The sequence below is a fragment of the Vombatus ursinus genome, unplaced genomic scaffold, assembly GCF_900497805.2.
Source record: "Vombatus ursinus unplaced genomic scaffold, bare-nosed wombat genome assembly UNPS02012179.1, whole genome shotgun sequence".
NCBI lineage: Eukaryota > Metazoa > Chordata > Mammalia > Diprotodontia > Vombatidae > Vombatus > Vombatus ursinus.
In genome coordinates this window covers 12,025,943-12,046,191 of record NW_020951957.1, presented here as the reverse complement: position 1 = coordinate 12,046,191, position 20,249 = coordinate 12,025,943, and the positions used below count along the sequence as shown (strand labels likewise).

General features: G+C 35.6%; 1 protein-coding gene across 4 annotated transcripts in view; it reads right to left on the bottom strand.

Annotated features, from left to right (window-relative positions):
* The window catches only part of SCLT1 (sodium channel and clathrin linker 1), a 256,899-nt gene that overhangs the window by 78,269 nt on the left and 158,381 nt on the right, over positions 1-20,249 (bottom strand). For all 4 annotated transcript variants that reach the window (XM_027857572.1, XM_027857573.1, XM_027857576.1 and 1 more), the window contains 4 exons: positions 18,879-18,953; positions 15,541-15,686; positions 10,757-10,949; positions 7,113-7,309 (listed from right to left, as the gene is read on the bottom strand). In XM_027857572.1, the coding sequence (XP_027713373.1) occupies positions 7,113-7,309; positions 10,757-10,949; positions 15,541-15,686; positions 18,879-18,953 (611 nt within the window). The remainder of the gene's footprint in view (positions 1-7,112; positions 7,310-10,756; positions 10,950-15,540; positions 15,687-18,878; positions 18,954-20,249) is intronic.

Below are 20,249 nucleotides of genomic sequence, written 5' to 3'. Positions count from 1 at the left end.
TACCGGAAAGGCCTCTTAGTTTAGCCCCAGAATAGAGATTAATAACTCTTGGTTTTAGAGAGATACTACTTATATTAATCAAAGCTCCATTTGTTCCTACGCTTTCTAGAGTTTTTAACTGGAATGGGTTTTTCTTTCTGAATCTATTGATATTGATATAGAAAATGTGCTGTTTGGCTAATATGATCATTAGTATGGTCAATTATGTTTGTAGTTTTCTTAATATAGAACTGCCCAGCAGTCTTGATAAAAATTCATTCTGGTTATATCGTATAATCGATATATTGCTATAGTTACCACCTGAATACTTTTATTTAAAATGTTTGCATCAATGTTCATTAGGGATATTGGTCCATAGTTTTCTCTCTCTGTTATGATTATATTTAGGTATCAAGATCACATTTGTGTCATAGAAAGATTTTGGTAGGACCCATTCTTTTCCTATTTTTTTCAGTTTATGTAGTACTGAAATTTATTGTTTTTTAAATGTCTGATGAAATTCATTTGTAAATCCATCTGGCTCTGGGTTTTGTTTTGTTTTGTTTTTTTTTTTGAGACTTCATTTACAGCTTGTTAATTTCTTTTTCTAAGACAGGGTTATTTAAGTGCTTTTTCCTGTTCTGTTGATCTGGGCAGTTTATAGTTTTGTAAATATTAATATATCACTTAGATTGTTAGTTTTGTTGGCACGTAGTTGGGCAAAACAGTTCCTAACAATTACTTCTTCTTTAATTGTGGATTTACCTTTTTCATTTTTTGATACTAATAATTTGGTTCTCTTCTTCTTCTTCTTTTTTTTTTTAGAAACTAGGTTAGCAAATGTCTTGTCTACTTTATTAGCTTCTTTAAAAAAAATCCTACATTGATTTATTAACTTAATAGGTTTTTTTTGGCGGGGGAGGCTTTCAATTTTGCTAATCTTTTGCTTGATTTCTATCTAAAATCTGGTTTGTTTGTTTGTTTGTTTTTAGTTCTATGCCCATTTCATGACAAAAAAGTGTTTACAGATATGATTTCCCCCCAAGTACTGTTTTGGCTACATCTCAATGTTTTCTTTTTGACATTAACATTCATATCAAGCTAGCTTATCCTCCTTTCCTGTCTCATTATTTTTCCAGGAAGGGTACATTTGTCCCTGGTTCCATTTTTTCCTATAGTTTCTGTGAGCTCCTTCAGCTGAGTCAGAACCTAAAGCATATAAGAGTTTCCCCCCTTTAGTTTCCTGGTGCTATAAACAAGCACAAGTCCGTGAGGTGGTTAGAGTCCAGTGTTTGCCAGATGAGACATTTCTGGACTCATCATTTATATACTGAAATGATTTAATATAATCTATCTTTTCTTCAAAGATCAATATTGACTTCAGTCCTATGACAGTCTACACACACACACACACACACACACACACACACACACACACACACACACACCCTTTAGGTCAGGCTAGTTCTGTAGTCCTATGGATAATCAGGCCATTCTGATAAAATAGGTGTGCCCTGGAGGTACTACCCTTCCCACTACTAGTCTGGATAAATGGTTGTTCACCTATGATATGAACTAGGATGGTACTTCTTTTAAATTAACATTTTTTTTTTTTACAAATTCAATCAGTGCCAATGCTGTTGTTTCGCTAATGTGAGTTTATATATGAATTTTAAGTATGTGAGTTACATCACAAGTGCTCAATAGGAGGGCCTTTAAGTATTTCCTTTAGTACATATTGTCAAAATCAGAAGCCCACTAGTTCTCTAACGGTTCTACTGCCATCCTGGCCCAGTCCTCTATAGTACTATCCAGGCATAATAGGGACCTTCCCTGAAAATATTCCTACAATGGTATTTTCTTTGTTATCTGTAACACTGTATAATTTAACATCAATCTCCAGGGGAAACTTCTCTGTGTTATCAGGGGACCTAGCCATTGTTTGATGTATTGATGAGGTGGTTCTGTCTACATGATAGAAGTCTTTTTGGGTCTTTTCTCTGAAGCCCATTAATATTTGAAGTGGGGAAGTTTGTCTTCCACAGACATCTAGGTGTCAGAAGAGCAAACATCCTTGGCCTACAGAGTGTGAACTCATCACTTCAGCACATTTCTGCCAGGAAAGGTCCTTCTGCAACATTCTTAATAGGAGAAACCTCAAACTTATTTTTCCAAATTTAAACCTCAACTCCTGTGTTAAGTCACAATTTTCATTTGGTAAGGCACAAGTACATTAAATAATTCCTCTTCCTTTTGCCTCCAAATGGAGAACTGTGAACTCATTTTCAAGTGCTTTATCTTATCTGGATTTTTCAGGTATTCTCAAATGTTCAAAGACTCTGGACAATTCACAAAGAAAATCTTTCGTACATGGGGTTTTTAAGTTTTTAATGTGGGACCACAGAAAAATTTAAGAGAGTCCATAAACTTGGAAGGGAAAAATTTTCATCTTTCTTTTGACTGATCTCTAACTGAAATTCAACCTTTACTTCAATTATTTAGAAACATTCTGAGTAAGAGTTCATAGGTTTCACCAGATTGCTAAAAGGGTATATGATAAAAAAAAAAAGTAAGAATCTCTACCTTAGTAGATGCTCTTGGCCTAACTCTCACATATACTTTTCTACAGTCCCTCAATTCTCTTATTTTGATTGTCATGAAGTCTGTAACACCTCCTCACAAAAGGCATGTTTTATCCCACATATCAGTAGTCGCTTGTGAATATCAACTTCCGCAAACTGACAATATTTTTCACATATCATTCTTATATCCTCTAGAAATATTGCTCTATCAAGCCAAAATATACCCATTCACTAAATAATCTGATCAATACCAATAATGAAAATTAAAAACAGTAATAACATTATCAACATGTTATGAGCAAATTTTGACAATTATAGATTCTCATAGATCAGAACTAAAATTCTTATATTGAAAATGCTTAAAATATGCTTTGAACAGTAATGCAGGAAATGTTTCTTAAAAGACAAACAAAGTGGTAGAGCCAAGATGGAGGAATAAAAGCAGTTTCTTGCTTGAGCTCTCCCCCAACCCCTCCAAATACCTGCAAAAAATGACTCTAAACAAATTCTAGAGCAGCAGAAGCCACAAAAAGACAAAGTGAAACAAATTTCTGGCCCAAGACAAACTGGATGATTGGTTGGAAAGTCTATTGTGCAGGGCTAGGAGAGGGGCACAGTTCAGCATGAGTCATGCAGGCAAACACAGGGCCTCAGCGAAACTGGAGCAGGTCTCAGGACTGAATCAAGAGGAGATGTGGCAGTTTTTAGACTTCTCAACTCACAAACACCAAAGACAATTTAGAAGGTCAGTAGGAAAGGTCTGTCAGACCTTGGTGAGAGAGGAGCTTGTCCCAGCACAGTCCCAGGCTGGCAACTGCTTTCGGAGCACTCAGCCCAGAGATAGAGGGGGTATCGAGTGGCTGATCAGAGGGGGATTGAAGGGATCTCTTTGCTGGTGCTGAGGCAGGATTCTCTTGCTTTGCACATGCTTTGATCTGAGTTACAGTCCTGGGTGGCAGTCCTGGGGTAAGGAGGAGCATTGGCATGGTGGAGCTTGTGGCAGTAGTGGAGAAGGAATCATTCTCACAGTTTGAAGGCAGAAAACAGACCAGAACACAGGCCAGGAAAGGAGTAAACACCTTGCTTTTGATCATACCACCTTGGAAGAACTGAAGATTTATAGGTCCCTAGAAGTATCTCTGGAAATAGCTGCACAAAACTCCTGACGCTTGGGACAGTACATTATCCACACTGGAAGCAGAACCCCCTACTTTAACAAAGAGTTTAATAGTCAAGTAATTGACTGGGAACATAAGCAAACAGTAGGAAAAAACTCAGACCATAGAATCTTACTTTGATGACAAAGAAGATCAAAACATAAACCAGAAGAAGACAACAAAGTCAAAGCTCCTACATCCAAAGCCTCCAAGAAAAATATGAATTGGTCCCAGGCCATAGAAGAGCTCAAAAAGGATTTTGAGAAGCAAGTAAGAGAAGTAGAGGAAAAACTGGATAGAGAAATGAGAGTGATGCAAGAAAATCATGAAAAACAAGTCAATAGCTTGTTAAAGGAGACCCAAAAAATACTGAAGAAAATAACACCTTAAAAAATAGCCTAACCCAAATGGCAAAAGAGGTACAAAAAGCTAATGAGGAGAAGAATGCCTTAAAAAGCTGAATTGGACAAATGGAAAAGGAAGTCCAAAAGCTCACTAAAGAAAATACTTCCTTAAAAATTAGAATGGAGCAAATGGAAGCTAATGACTTTATGAGAAATCAAGAAATTATAAAACAAAACCAAAAGAATGAAAAAACAAAAGACAATTTGGAACCCAAAGTTTTAAAAACAAATGTTAAAAATTTTTTTCACATGCAACTGGGAAACAAGATATACAAGCAATGGGGTATAGAAACTATACTGCCCTATAGGAAAATAAGAGGAGAGGATAAGAGAAGGGTGGGGTAATAGAAGGGAGGGCAGATCAGGGAAAGGGGTATTCAAAATGCACAGTCTTGAGGTGGGGGGGAGGGGAGAGATGGGGAGAAAACTTGAAACTCAAGATCTTGTGAAAGTGAATGTTAAAAATGAAAAATAAAATAAATTGAAAAAAAGAAACTCACATCTTTGAAAATGGTCAATATGGGGATTTGTTTGCATGACTATATATATTTGGTCAAAAAAGTTTTTTTTTCTTTTTTTCCCGAGTGGTTGGGGGAAGAAGGGAATAAATGCTTGACAATTGTGAAAATGTTTTAATTTAAAAAAACAAAAACAAAAAACGGGTAGCTAGGTGGCACAGTGGATACAGCACCGGCCCTAAAGTCAGGAAGACCTGAGTTCAAATCTGGCCTCAGATCAAACACTTGACACTTACTAGCTGTGTGACCTTGGGCAAGTCACTTAACCCCAACTGCCTAAATAAATAAATTAATTAATTAAATTATAAAAAACCTTTTTGAATAAAAAAAAAAGACAAACAAAACAAACTAAAATATTAGCACATTCCTAAATAGAGAAAAGAAAAGAAATTATCCTGGACAAGCCATAATTTGTAACACCATTACAATAATTAACTCATTTTAAGCCTACAGAACAATAAAATGGTCCCTGTGTCCCACTTGGTTCCTTCATCTTTGGCTTTAAAGAGTTTATTTTAGATGAAAAGTTCTGAGTTCAGTCACAATCATTCAAAATTCCCAAAGTCAGTCTATCTGTTTATTCTTATAATTACACTTATCTCCAATTAAACCCTGGCTTCATTGTGGTTTTGGCAAAATTTGGTTTACTGGAAATATTTTAGTAAAGCAATAGTAGATTTTGTTATAATGTCTGTGGATAGACAAACATTGGGAAAGAAAGTTAGAGAAGAATTGTCCTCTTCTTGATTCCCTCAGCCTGAGTTCTCCACTCAGAAAATGCCTAATGAGCCCATGACTTTTGTCCTCTCCATTCTCTGTCCCAGCTCAGTCCTCCCCTTGCTCCTTAAAAAGTGTGCTGGAAATGTCATTTTTGCTCAAATCTCTGGAATCCAGGCCCTCAGAAAGTCAACCTCTAGTTCTGAGATAGCTTTTTCCTTTCATACTTTTCTATTTCTGTAAAGGGAACCACCAGTTTTTTTTTTTTTTCTTAGTAACCAAGTCTTAAAACTTAGGGGTAAAATTTCTTTAGCCACTGATGATTTAAAGTGAAGAAAAACAAGGTAGGGGGATGATTTAGAACACTTGCACTAGTTCAGATAAGAGGTGATACAAGTTTGAACTGAGTGGTAGCAGTGTGAGAGAATAAGACATATATAAGAGAGGTCAAGAAGATTGAAATAATAAGATTTAGCAATGGATTAACTAGGTGGGATGAAAGTTAGGAGTTAAGGATTCATCAAAGTTGGGGAGCTAGGGAGAAAGGTGGTGTCCGTGACAACAAAAGGGAAGTTCAAAAAATCCTCAGAAGAGAGGAGATTTGGGGTAGAAAGATAATCAGTTCTATCTTGGTCTTGTTAAGTTTGAAATGGCCACAAGCAAATCCAGTCTGTGATGTTCAAAAGGCAGCTGATAATGTGGGACTGGAGCTCAGTAGAGAGATCAGGGCTGGAAATATCAATTTGGAAATCATGTGCAGAGATTATAATCAAACTTACTAGAGCTGATTAGCTCTCCAAGTGAGATAGCGTGAAGATAAATGCAAAGAGGACCCAGGACTGAGCCATAAGGGATACCTACAATTAGTGAACATGACATAATAAAGATCCAATAAAGGAGACTGAGGAATAATTGGACAGATGGGACAAACAGTGGCCAGAAAGCAGTTTCACTAATACCTATAGAGGACACAGTATCTAAGAAAAGTTAATCAACAGTATCAAATCCTGTAGAGTGGTCAAGAAGGATGCATTTATGAAAAGGTCATTAGACATGGAAATTAAAAAATCAATGGTAACTTTACAGAGGGGAGTTTCAGTTGAATGATAAAGTTGGAAGCCAGATTGCAAAGGAGTTAAAAGAGAGTAAGGGAAAAGAAAGAGGAGGTACTTAGCATAGACAACTTTCTCAAGGATTTTAGCCATGAAGTGGAAGAGAAACACAGGACTACAGCAGGTAAGGCCATGTTATATAGTGATTAAATATTGATGTCACATTTTAAAATAATGTCACATAAGTTTCTTGAGATTATTATCATGGAGTTCCCGTTAAGAAAGTGAAAAAAGTAAAAACAGGATTTTGTAAATTCAAGGAAAGGAAGTGATTACACAACACGTATAAACAACTGCCATATTCCACATTAATAAGTATTTTTCAACAATCATAGAGTTAACACATCTTATAGTTCTTACTTAGCCATGATGAAGTATCAATTAACTAAGCAAACAGGGTTAAGATTATGCACCATGATTTCTAAAAGAGATTAGAGTATGTTGTTGAATATGCTGACAATTTATCAGGTGACAAAATGATACTAGATTGCCTCCTACTATCTTTATTTTCCAAAGTTCATAACCATATACCTTTTCCAAAAGGAATTAAAAAGACTTTTAAAAGTAGTTTAAAATACTCCCATAAAAATGTGTGAAATGATCCAAGCATTGGAGGATTATCTAAAGGAAATATTGGACTTACTTTAAGCTGCTGATCCTAGTTTCTGCAGCTTCTGTAATCTTTTTTGTTTCATCTTTCCACCGATTGGTTGCCTTCTGTTGAGCTACTAACAGACGTCTCAATTCAACAGTGGAATTATGATTACTATCTTCCAGCTCTCTCAAACGAATTTCATATCCATGCTCCTTTACTGAAAATTCATGCTCCATTGTGCTGATCTAGTGAACAAAATGAATATATTGTTTCTGTTTTCATTTACTCTTTTTATCACTACAATGATCAATCATGTGAGCAAGTGGAAATAATCACTGTGCCATAGATATTTTTCAGTTTATGATCAGTTCATGAAATTAAACTATAAAATTTGTTTTAGTTATGAATTCCATAAAATTGATCCAAAAATTGATGAAGTAAAACATTCTTATATATTTTGATCTTTCAATTCAATAAATACTTGTTAAGTGCTTACTATGTATCATGTACGTTAGGGGATAGAAAGATGATTAAGGAGCCATCTAGAGGTCTAAATTCTTATAAAGATAATAAGACATACACAAAGAACTGTCATATAAGCTCGAACATGATCTATGCATAGAAGTGGCATGGAAAAAGTGTTATAAAGGAGTTAAACACGGTAAAGAGAGATGTCTTCTCTCTAGGGTATAAGTGAAGGTTTTGTAGAGAAGGTTGCATTTGACCTCAGCTTTGAAGGATAGGTAGAATTACAATGGATAGGAGAATGGATCAGGTAGGTAAAGTGAAAGTTACAGAATACACAAATGCACAGAGATAGGAAAATGGGGGGGAAGGGGCCTATAGTGAGAATGAATTAGAAAAAGTAGACCAGTATGATACATAGTTGAAAATGTGAAGAGGAGTAGAATGAGGTAAGGCTAGAAAGGCTGGGTAGAACTAGATTTTGGAAGGCCTTGAATACTAAGGCATTTGGAGTTTTGTAGGTAATGGGGAGTCACTGAAGTTGGAAGTGACATGGTCAGAACCGTACATTGTGAAAATTACCATGATCTGGACAGAAGGACAGAATGGTTACTATGAATCCTGAAGGCAGAGCTGAGGTAAAAGTCAAGAGTTATCTAGTCAAAATGGTAGAAACAGGCAAGATGTGGCATTTGAACAGGAGACCTGTGGTGGTAGGGACAGGTCTAAAATGAGGATGAAGGAGGGAGGAACAAGCACAGATTTCATCCAAGGGTGCCAGTATGGATACCAGGGCTTGAGGTTTAAGCCTAGAATGAGGAAACAGGCAAGAGAAGAAGCATTCTGCATAGTTTAAAGCTCGCAAATCATGAAGGATGAGCAGGGCTTTCAAAAATCAGTTTGTTTGGAGGACCAGCTAGTATGCTGGAGTGTGAGGAAGTAGTGAAGTTCAGTTCCCCCTACAATGGGTCATTTTTCTAGCCATTGGTTGTAGATTCAAACTACAGGAAGGTGCCCTGGGAAGAAGCTGTGAAGCGGAGACGGGCTAGAATCTCAAAATTCAGTGCTCAGTGCTCTGAGCTATGTCAGCAATATAGATGTCCAGAGATAGTCAGGGACTCAGAACTAAGTCTAGGTTAGCAATATATCATATCTCAGAAGGGCCAGGAATGTGGATCCAATATCCAGACCTCAGGGGTAGGCCAGTGTTACTGAGAAACCCAGAGTAGATAGCTGGACAAATGGCCAAAAAAAAAGAAAAAAAAGGACAAACTTGTTGTGAGGTCAGATATGCCCAGGACATAGACCCAGAAGTAGATAATGGCTCTAAAATACCTACAGGGAAAGTCTCAAATAAAAAAAAAGAAAACTTTCCCAAAAAATCAGTAACAGTTTCTAGGAAAAATGATACAAATGTTTATGAATGATATTATAAATGAAGTTGGAATGATGGAGAGGGGAGTTGGAGGAGAGATAAAAGTCATGGAGGAGAGTCTGGAGGGAGGATTGACAGTTTGGTAAAAGAGGTATAGGGCCTTACTCAAGTAGCAGACTCTCTGGTTATTGGAAGGGACCAGACAGACCGTAGTAACTTCATGAGACAAGAAATATTAAGATAGGGTCAGGAGATTAGGAAAAGGAAGGAGTGTGTAGGGTGTCTTACAATAGAAATAACTGATACTAGAAGGCATATCAAGGAAAGATAGTTTAAGGATCACTGGACTATCTAAGAGCTATAGCCAAAAGAAGAGGCTGGACATCATATTTCAGGAGGTCACAAAATAAAACTGTCCAGGTATTTTAGAACCAGGGGGCAAAGTGAAAATATAGGGACTTCACCAGTCACTTCCTCAGGGAAGCCCCAAGGAACTCCCAGAAATGTCATGGCCAAAATCCAAAGCTTCTAGGTTGAAGAGACAATATTGCAGGCAGCTGAAGAAAAGGCATTCAAATACCAAGTAGAAACAGGAATACACAAAATTTAGCAACTGAATTTATGAAAGAATGAAAATTATAAAATATAATATTCTGGAGGGCAGAAAAATATGAACCAAGAATAATTGAGTGTGGTCCTATAGGGGGAAAATAGATCTTTAATGAAGTAGAAGACTTCTAAGCATTCCTGATGAAGGGACCTGGTGAAGAGATTTTGAACTGTAAATATGGCAGTGGGGAGAAACATTAAAAGGTAAATACAGTTGAACAATCAGAAAAGATTTTATAAATCTGAAGGGTAGAGGAATGATACAAAAAATCTTCTGAGAACCATTAATGTCAGCCAAGACTGTAGAAAGAGCTAAATAAGGTAGAGGGCCTGGGAATAATTTTTGTTATGTTTTAATGATCTTAAAAGAAGAAAGGTAAGGGAGAGGGGAAAAGGAAGAGGAATTAAGGGGAAATTATTTCACAGAATCTGGGGGTGCAAGTAGACGTCTATACAAAAGTGGAAGGGATGGAGAAAACAAGTCACTTGAACCTTACTTTGAACTGATGCAGATCAAAGCAAGCAGAACAAGTAGAATAACTGATATAACAACAGCCCTGCAAAAAATGAGCAATTGTGAAGGACTAGAGAACTCTAACCAATCCAATGATCAACAATGATTCGTGAGGACCAATAATTTAGAATGCTGACTGCCTCCTGACAGAAAAGCAATGGACTAGGTATGCAGAGTAAAACATACATCTTTAGAAATGGCCAATGTGGTCATTTGTTTTGCTTGACCATGGGTGTTCGTTGCAGTGGTTTTGTTTTTCCTTTTTAAGGGAGGGAGATAGAGGTAGGAAAGGAGAGAGGAGAGGTGCAAAAGAATCAGTGGTAACCATACAGGAGGGACTTGTTGAATCCCAATTGATTCTTAGAGTCATCAGGTACAGCACCTACTACAAAGTCTTTTTCAAAGTGGTTCTCTCTCAGAAAATGCTATTGAGGAAGAAGTGAGAACAACAGCCTTAGAGTTATCTAATATACTACCTTCATAGCATTGCTTCAACTGCTTTGTCAAAAATATCAAGCTGTTTCATGCTCAGAAAGTAATTTTTTTATGGAAAGTGAAAGAAATCATATTCAAGCATGCCTGACCTGTTAACTTTCTGAATTATGATCAGTGTTTTATGATGGGGAGAAAGAATAAGAGAGCTTCTAAAATTGTTTGCTACCCTTCTAAATATTCTCTGTACTAGAATTTTCCCTGGCAGACATAGATCCAACTAGGTCTTGATGGTACCTTTAATTTGGCTTTTTGTTGAGCCTCCAAAGCAATTTTTCTCAAATCCTCGGTGTCTTTTTGCAACTGTTCATTTTCTTGCTGAAGTTTCAGCCTTTGTTCACTGACGGTGCCACAGTTCTCTCTTTCAGACTCTAAAACACTCTGAAGCTTTTGAATCCTTTCCTGGCTACGTGACATCTCTTCTTCAGAACTGAGAAAACAAAACATCCCACTTAACGATCTGCTATAAAATTCAAGGAGTAAGCCCACATTTTCCAGTGTTTTATTTTCCCTTTCTGGAGTCATTTAATTACAATTCACAATTATACTCTGTGTTTTAAAAAGAGTTTGTTATAGTAGGTGTGTTCTATGTAAAACAGAAGAAAAGCAGCTAAATTAAACTACCTACTCATCTTTAAAAACTAGTTTGCAATCTTTCAAATTCTGTATGTTAAATTTAAGAGAACAGATATACTATACATGAAATTCACTGGGCAAGGAGGATTAAATGGGGAGAAATCCTAGGTGACAATAAATGGGGGAGGTTCAATAGAGCAATATTCAAAAGTCCTTTGCTTATCACTGAATTCAGTTATAGGAAAATATGCTAGCTGATCACACTAATATATTATAGTGAGGAATAAACTTTTGCATTGTCCCCATGAGGTTTGCCTGAGTTTTTATGAAATCGTAATAGTGTAATTATAAATTCATTCAAATCTCTTGGATTTTGGAAAATGTTTTAATGGGTAGGAGAACCCATTAAAATATAAGAGTAATGTGCAAGAGCTCCTCTCCTCTAAATACACTAAGAACTACAAAAAAAATTTCCCTTTTTGTTGCCATATTCTAATTCCCACATAATACAATCACTATAACATTCCAGATTTGTTTTTTACCAGCCCTGCTTACATTATGAACCACAATTAATGCTGTTAAATGGAAACAGACTTTAAATGGAGCCTATGATTCTGCTCCTTTGGCAATAAGAGTAACCACGGATAGAAATGGGAGGGTGAGCATGTGGTGTGCAGATGAAAGCTGAGAATATGATGACGTCAGAGAGCTACAGGTTCAAAGTTACTTGCAACAAAAGAAATTTATATGAAGAATGAGAGTTCTTGAAAGTTCACCAACATCAGTTCCATATAATTGAAATGTTAGGATAATAATGAGGAGTAAGAAAGCCTAAGGACAGGCAAAAGGGTTCTACTGGTTTTATAGTGTGCCACTTGTATCCCTAAATTTGTTCTTAGAGATTCCCTACTGGTTTCTGTCAGGTTGCACTGAGACTTTTCCAAGGCATAAATCTAGGGATCTGCTAATTCTAAACTATACACTACTTGGAGAAGATCTTAAACGAAGCATTGGCAGAAGTGTGGAGGACTTTGTTGCAAATCTAAAAAAACAACAGCTCAATCTTGGGAAGTAGGAGAGCTGATTTCATTCTCTCTTATTCCGTGCCTTGTTCCTGCCAAGTCACATACCATGTTTAAAATAATCTTAAACTAATTCTTCTGTGTTTAGACAAGCTACCGCTGAATAAGTAGTATTACTGCTGTTCCATATTTCTAAAACCATGTTTTCCATCTTTCAGTAAGAGGGAAAAAAACTAAAAGCATTTTAGTCAATGTGTCTAGCTTGCTGCTTTTACAAAGACCTTCTTGTTCAGTATGTATGTATTTCAGTATTTTTTGTTATACAGCCCTTTCACTGGAACATTTTTTTTTTTTTTGCTTAGGCATTTGGGGTTAAGTGACTTGCCCAGGGTCACAGCTAGTAAATGTCAAATGTTTGGTCTGAGGCCGGATTTGAATTCAGGTCTGGCGCTCTATCTACTGCGCCACCTAGCTGCCCCACGGAACATCTTTTAATAGGTTTAATATATACCAGCAAAACCTGTAACTTCAGCAAATAATGATAACAGAACTGTAAGGAGTATCAATATGTACTTTAAAATTGGGTCTTGGGGCAGCTAGGTGGCACAGTGGATAGAGGTCCTGGATTCAGGAGGACCTAAGTTCAAATCCGACCTCTGACACATAACACTTACTAGCTGTGTGACCCTAGGCAAGTCACTTAACCCCATTGCCTAGCTCCCCCCTCCAAAAAAATTGGGTCTCTACATAAACTTTGAATAGATTATTGTTTTAAATGATCTTAAAATGAGTCTTTGCTCTTAACTGGAAGATAACAAGGATTTCTATGTTACTTTTAAAATGCATAATCTGAAAAAAATACCATGATTTTTTAGCTTGAATATAATAAAAGTCCACTCTACCCCAAAAACTGTAATTTGCATACAAATCTAAATCTATTTTAGAAAAATCATTTTACTATGCCCATAGGATTGACAAAGATACTTTAGTATACACAAAAAGTGGACCAGATTTGGGATATCATCATTACACAGACCCCATGATCTGTGAGAAACCTCTATAAGCCAATGCTGGTAGATACCTGATCTGTCCTTTAGAGTCTTTCTTGAACTTCCTGGGTTCCTGAGAGGTCATAAAGTCAAAATGAGAAAGAGACAAGACTTGAACCTGGAGAGATCTTCCTGACTCTGAGGCTGTCATCCTTTGTACGATGCCAAGACACCTCTTTAGACACATACTTATTAATATAAAATGTAAGATATGTGGTAATTACTTCTCTGTGGTTCATTATGAAGATGAAGAATGGATTAGTAATTAAGTTCAATAACTTGAAATAAAAAATTTTATATCATATTGCTCCTGACAAAAACAAAAACCCTTTAAAGAAGTTTAGAATGTGTACAAAGCTGAAATAAGTCTGGCAATTCAATTCTAAGGCTTCATCTTTAACACAAAGTATTATGCATGCCACTTAACAAGGATAATGGCAGGTTTTTTAGTATTATAGTTTGCCTGTTGTGCATAAATGGGTTGCAGTTGCACATTTCATATACAAATCAATTATATGGAATTCAGACCTGATCTCAGAAACAATGGGATTCAAAGTTGTCATGTTCTCATTGTTTTTGCTCATTTGTGTCTGACTCTTCATGATCCTGTTTGGGGTTTTTCTTGGCAAAGATACTGGAGTGGTTTGCTATTTCGTTCTCCAATGGATTAGGCAAACAGAGGTTAAGTGATTTGCCTAGGGTCACACAGATAATTGAGTGTCAGAGGCTGGATTTGAACTCAGGTCCTCCTATCTCTAGGCTCACACTTTATCCACTGAATCACTTAGCTTCTCTATGTTCTCATACTAGTTTAGTCAAACCTCTACACCCCACATCTGGTTCAAGTATAGCACTGCAGGAACAATAGTATGGAACCTAATCTATGTCAGTGCCAATGGTTCTATGGGAAGACACATTCACAGTTCTAACTCAGTATCCTCCTTTTCACCAAACCCTAAAAATATGTTTTATAGAGTTAGGATTCCCCTTTCTCCAAGCCACTGCTAATTACATGGTCTGGAGCAGGAATTCTAAAAGAGCAGAAGATAGAGATGAAGGGCAGGAATAAGATCTCAGAAGATTCTTTTCTTCTCTTTCTGAGTCTAGGGATTGATTTGCTTGTGTCCTTTTCAACTGATTGGACTCCCTCCTGCACTTCTTTTCCCCTCTTTCTTTTTTTCACTTCCATCAATCAAGAAACATTTACTAAGCACCTAACATGTAGAAGGCACTCTACTGGCAACAAAATGAAAATGTAACCTTCACTTCTTCGAATCCCAAGTTTCATCTAAAGTTTAGCAATTTTCTACGTTTATCAAGGCTACCACTGCTCTTCCAGCCATTCTGGTTTGTGAATTAGAGGCTTCCTCTATCCTTAGTTCTCCTTCACACCACGTATCTAATAAATTGTCAAATCTTATCATTCTATTTCCACAATATCTGTCATATTCATCTTCTCTTCACTACACAGCTACCACTCTAGTTTAGTCTCTCATAGCCTCTTGCTTGAATTACTGCCAACTGGTCTCCCTCCCTCAGTTTTCTCCCCTTTACTATCTATCCTCTACTTAGTTGCTAAAGTGATTCCCCCAAAGCACACATCTGACCGTGCCACTCAATAAACTCCCATAGCTTCCTATTACCTCTAGAATTAAATAAAAATTCTTCTATTGCTATTTAAAGCCCTTTGTAACAGGGTTGAATCCATCTTCTAGCCTTATGATACATTATTCTTTTTCATGTACTTTTTGGTCCAGGAAAACTGGTCCTCTTGCTACTCTTCACAAATAGCATTCCATTTCCAGCTTCTGTGCCCTGAGGTAGGTTATCCTCCCCTCCTAGAATGTAACCTCTACCTCTTAGAATCACAAGTTTCATTCAAAGCTTACTTAAAATGCCACTTCCTATCCTTCCAGTTGCTGGTGTTTTCTCACACTAAATTATATTTATTTTATAAATGTTTGCTATGTACTTATTCTGTGCATATTTTTGTTTGTACATATTATCTCCTTCTATAGAATGTGATCTTCTTGAATGTAGAGTATTTTATTTTTATACTTACATCCCCAGTGCCTAGCAGAGTACCTGGCATATTGATCATTAATTAATTTTACAAATTAATTTTCAGTAGCAATTATGAAAAAAAAAACCTGTTGGTCCAAAAGCATTTGGTTACTTGCATTACTATAACAAAAAGGATTTAGAACCTACCAAATTATGTTTATACAGAAATCTCTCCATATTGGACATAGTTAGAATTTTATTAATCAAAAAGATTAAAGGAAACAAAAGATTACCAGAACACTCATTGCAGTGGATAATCAAGATATTAGAAATATAGAATTATATGACATATATGAAGATTATTACTTACTTTATCTCAAGTTGTTTAATTCTGTTTTGTGCTGTCTTAAGTCTTAACTGAAGATCATCCTTGGCACGTTCTGCAATTAAGCACCTCTGGTGCATTTCTTCTAGTTTCCTATAATCATCTTCATTTCCTCTGCCTTCTCGGTAAATCTAGATTATAAGATAACAAAATTTTGCAGTGGAAGGGACCTTAGAGATAATCTATTTTAATGCATTTTACAAAGGAGGAAACTGAGGCCCTAAAGGTGAAGTGACTTGCTCAGCATTGCAAAAAGCAGTCAAGACTCAAACTCCGTTCCTATAAACTTCACATCCAGTGGTCTTGACACTTCACTATTATAGAAGTATGTGAAACTTATTGTAAAAGTTATACAGTATTAAACTTTGAAAGCAATCAAAATATACTAACTACAATGGTGGTTTCTGAATTTTTCAAATGAGAGTCTTTCATTAACACTAAAACAAATGAGAGACCCCATCATGATTGGAGTTGTACTATTAGTATGCACTGATTAAAAATACATGACAAAACCTTTAATGAATTCAATATTTATAAATGAATTCATATTTTATTAATTATAAAAATACCTAATTTAAAAATTAGTAATCATAAATTTATGAGACATATTGCATATTCAGTATATGGAAAGCGCATTTGCATACTACTTACAATAACTCTGTGGTCTGTGGGTCAACAAAAAGGAAACCACTGAATAGAATGTAGATCTCAGATGACAGGGCTTCAATCACTTACCATAGTAATGATATGGTTTTTAAAAAACCATGATTTCATTAGGGGATTATATGACCTTTAGTTTTTTCAAGTCTTTCATTATTGGGAAAACCAAAGCAATAAGCTACCCAATTGTTGATTTCAGGGTGAAGGACTTCACTCTCTTTGAGATGTATTTTTAGAGATCTCACAAGGATTAAATTTAGCATATAACTCTTGATGAGTTGACAGGGCCAAAAAAAATTAATCACCTTGTGGCCAACTTGCTGCTTATGAACCTGTTTACCCTTAGCTCAGGCAGTTAGTTGGATGATAAGTACAGTTCGTCACCAGGTCTGTATGTGAAGTATTTCCATGATCAGGTTATTTTACATAGGCAAAATGGAATACCAAAGGCTGAAACTGAAGAAATTATCACTAGTGACAGGCCTATATGTCCAAGGAAGGGAACCCTTAAGTTATTCTAATATCAGTATTCTAATTCTAAGTATCTAATACCATTATATTACAATATATAAGCTAGTTACATATAGTGGAATGTCAGAATTAAAAAAACAGGCAAAATCCACCTTCAAGTTCCCTTAAATTACTCATAAAATACAGTACAGCAGCTTTAGACAGAAAGGGGCTAGGATCTTTTTAAAAGTAGGCAATTAGAGAGCAGATGGATCTGAGATGGTTACTATGGAAACATCTAAATGTAAATTTTATTTTTCATTATACCCAGTTAAGCTAGGAGCAGGAAACTAGACTGCTAGTGAATACAAGAAAACAGACACAGGTAAAGACTTGGTCATAATAAAATTAATAATTTAGGAAAAATACTCTTGAAATGGTTTTATACATAAACATGATTATATTACAGGGTGATCATACTACCATACAATAGTTTCTTCTTCCTACTTCATTGTAAGGCATGATAGGACAAAAGTAAGTGAAAGAAAACACAACAGGGATCTTCTAGGTAACCAGGAATACTAAGAAGGCCAAGTAGGACTAACCACTAATTAGTTCTACAAGCCTAAACAGAATGAATAGACTGTGGGTATGATGAAGAGAAGATTCTAGAATCATATTGAGCATGAAATATTTACATTAAGAGGTGAGACCCATTTAGGATACTGCAGATTCACATCTCCCAATTTCCCATCTCATGTTTACTCTCTAGTGTATACTCACTGAGTGAAATGGACTACAGAATTGGCTAGATTATTTAGATTTCCTCTCTCTCCTCCCTTTCCCCCAAACCCCACGCTATGCTATGCTGTTACATACTATGCTATACTACTAGGGTATAATGATAGAACTTACCTTAAAATGTTGTTGAAAGGATTGAATGTAATATATTCCAAATTTAGATCTGGAAGAGACCTTAAAGATAGGTGAGGTTCCAGAGATGTTAAGTGCTTTCCTTGCCCAAAGGTCACATAGGTAATCAGAAGTAAAGCCAAGATGTGAATCCAGGGCTATTTCTACTATACTATGCTCTCTTGACTAACAAAAGTTAGTTAAAAGTTCTTAATAGTCTTAAAGATGTCTCCTGAGCTGATAATCAAGTTATCATCGAGAAAACTAAAATGATATGCCCTTGTGAAAGTACTTTTTGTTTTCCTGGTTGAGGAAAATACAAAAGTATCCCCTGACATTAAAAACAAAATGATTTATTATTATTATGGCTCAAAGTTGTTCTTGTGCATAGATGGAATATCATGGTCATTGATAGATTTCCTTTCAGAAACAAGACTTTTCTATACTCCAAGATCCCTTTCTCACCTGTTTCTTGAAATTATCTTTCATTCTAAAATTGAGATAACTTTCATTTTTTCCCCTTTCTATGACTAGAGCCTGGCATAATATCTAGGACATAATGGACACTTAATAAATTCTTGTTTATTGGCTGATTGTTTAAAAAAGGCAAATACCCCTATAAAAATGACATTTTTATGTTCACAAGAAAATACAAAAAGTTGATTTCTGAGTCTTTTCTAACAATAGTTTTGTTTCTGCTTTTGTTTTTTCAGAAAGGTGAGAAAATGAATGTGTGTGTAACACACACACTGTTACACACACATTCATTTTCTCACTATGTCCTATCATGCCTCACTAATTTTCTCAGCTACGGTCACTGAAGGCAAATATTCTTGCCTATGCCTTCATCTAAGACAGACTTTTAAGACTTCATTTAAGAGCTTTATGATGAGCAATTTTATAAGAAAAGATATTTTTTAGTAAAAATAAAACGTTGTCATTTCCTGATTTTATTCCCTTAAGATTTTTACATGGGTCTGATATTAAAGGGAGAGTCTATTTGAGTTAAACATAATAATTGAGTATTACTCTGCTGATCTGATTATGCCCATATAAGCAAATATATACTTCATATGGTTATATTCATGTATAAAGATTATATAAAGTTTAAAGATGTTGTCATATGTGACAGGAAACATATCTTGGCTAATATTGGCTAACTAATATTTAAATACAGATTTGGAATGCTTTTGATAGAAGGAAGGCATTCATTAAGGGTTATAACTAATAGACCTTTTTGAATACACTAATGAAAGCAGACAATGACTATAGTTAGTTGCAGTCGTATTGTTTGTTTTTACCTTTTCCAGTTCTTCTTCCACTGCCCGCTTTTCTCTAATGGCCCGTTCAATTTGGCCCTGTTTGTCTCCACATTCCTATAAAATGGACAAATAAATATTTATGAAAATATATATACAAAAAAGATATGCCCCTAAAAGCACTAGTTACTGTTATAAAGGACTTCCTACACAGGGTCCAAGTGAAAGAAGGAATCCTTTCAGATCCCTCTAGCTGCTGTTAATGTTAACTGTACTCACAGTGCCAAGCACTAAAACACTACAGGCCATTTTCAGTGAAATCCCTGGCCATTCAAAAGAGATTTTTCCAACAATCTACAGTGGTCAAACCAAAAGATGGAAAGTTTCTACTTTCCATAGTTTAGATTTGATTGGACAGCCTATGGAATTAGTTCATACATTATACAGATGGGTAATTAGCTGATCCAGGAACTGAACAGAGGAAATAAAGTGGGTAGTGTTTACAATAATCACAAGCTACTCTCTAACACAAAATGGAATCTTTTTTTTTTTTAAATATCAGTATTCTTTGAGTGATCCTATAAATTATGAATTGTGGAATACTACTCTCTCAAAAGAATCAAAATGTGGATGACCCAGAGGGTATGAAGACCAGAAGAAAGGCTCTAATACGACTTAAATGATATAAGTAGCTTAATATCTTTAAGCCATTTTTAATAGGAAAAAGAATTTGATTAAATTATGTAAAAACAAAAGAGAATGGTTGAGCAGCTCAAGAACTAAGACTGTAACAAGAAAATGTTAAAATATCTTGAGGAAAGCTTCCATTTCATTGGAAAGATCCCAGATAGAGGATCTATGGAAGATAATGAAAAGGAATTACACAGGATGTAAAAGTGTTGTTAGATTGTAATCTTCACTGTCGAAGAAAATAGCCACATGGATGAGATGAGAGATCCATTGAAGTATTTCTACATACTCTAAGTTCATGGGAAATACAAAAAAGAAAGTTTAAAGTCATTCAGTTAATTAAAGAACCCCAGTGTAATTTAGCCACATATGAAAATGCTCAACATGCTGAAAAAGGATCTACATTCCAAAATGTCAAGAATTATTTCAAAATAAAGAGTGGTTAGGAGCTCTAAGTTAACAGGAGGAAAGGGACAGAAGTTTTGGGATTATAAAGAGAAAAGAAAATGGGAATCTCTTCTTGCCATACTGTCTTTTCATCTGTTTTTATCAGAATTGTTTTTAAAAGATAAAACAAGGGAACTGTAAAAAACTCTTTGTGAGTCTGTGGATGTACTGAAAGCCACTAGATAGTCATGGAAGTTAAAGAACTTTTAATTTAATTACTATTAATCCCTCCTTTTACTCAATCAGTTAAAATATTAATAACTGAAAATGTTTCCT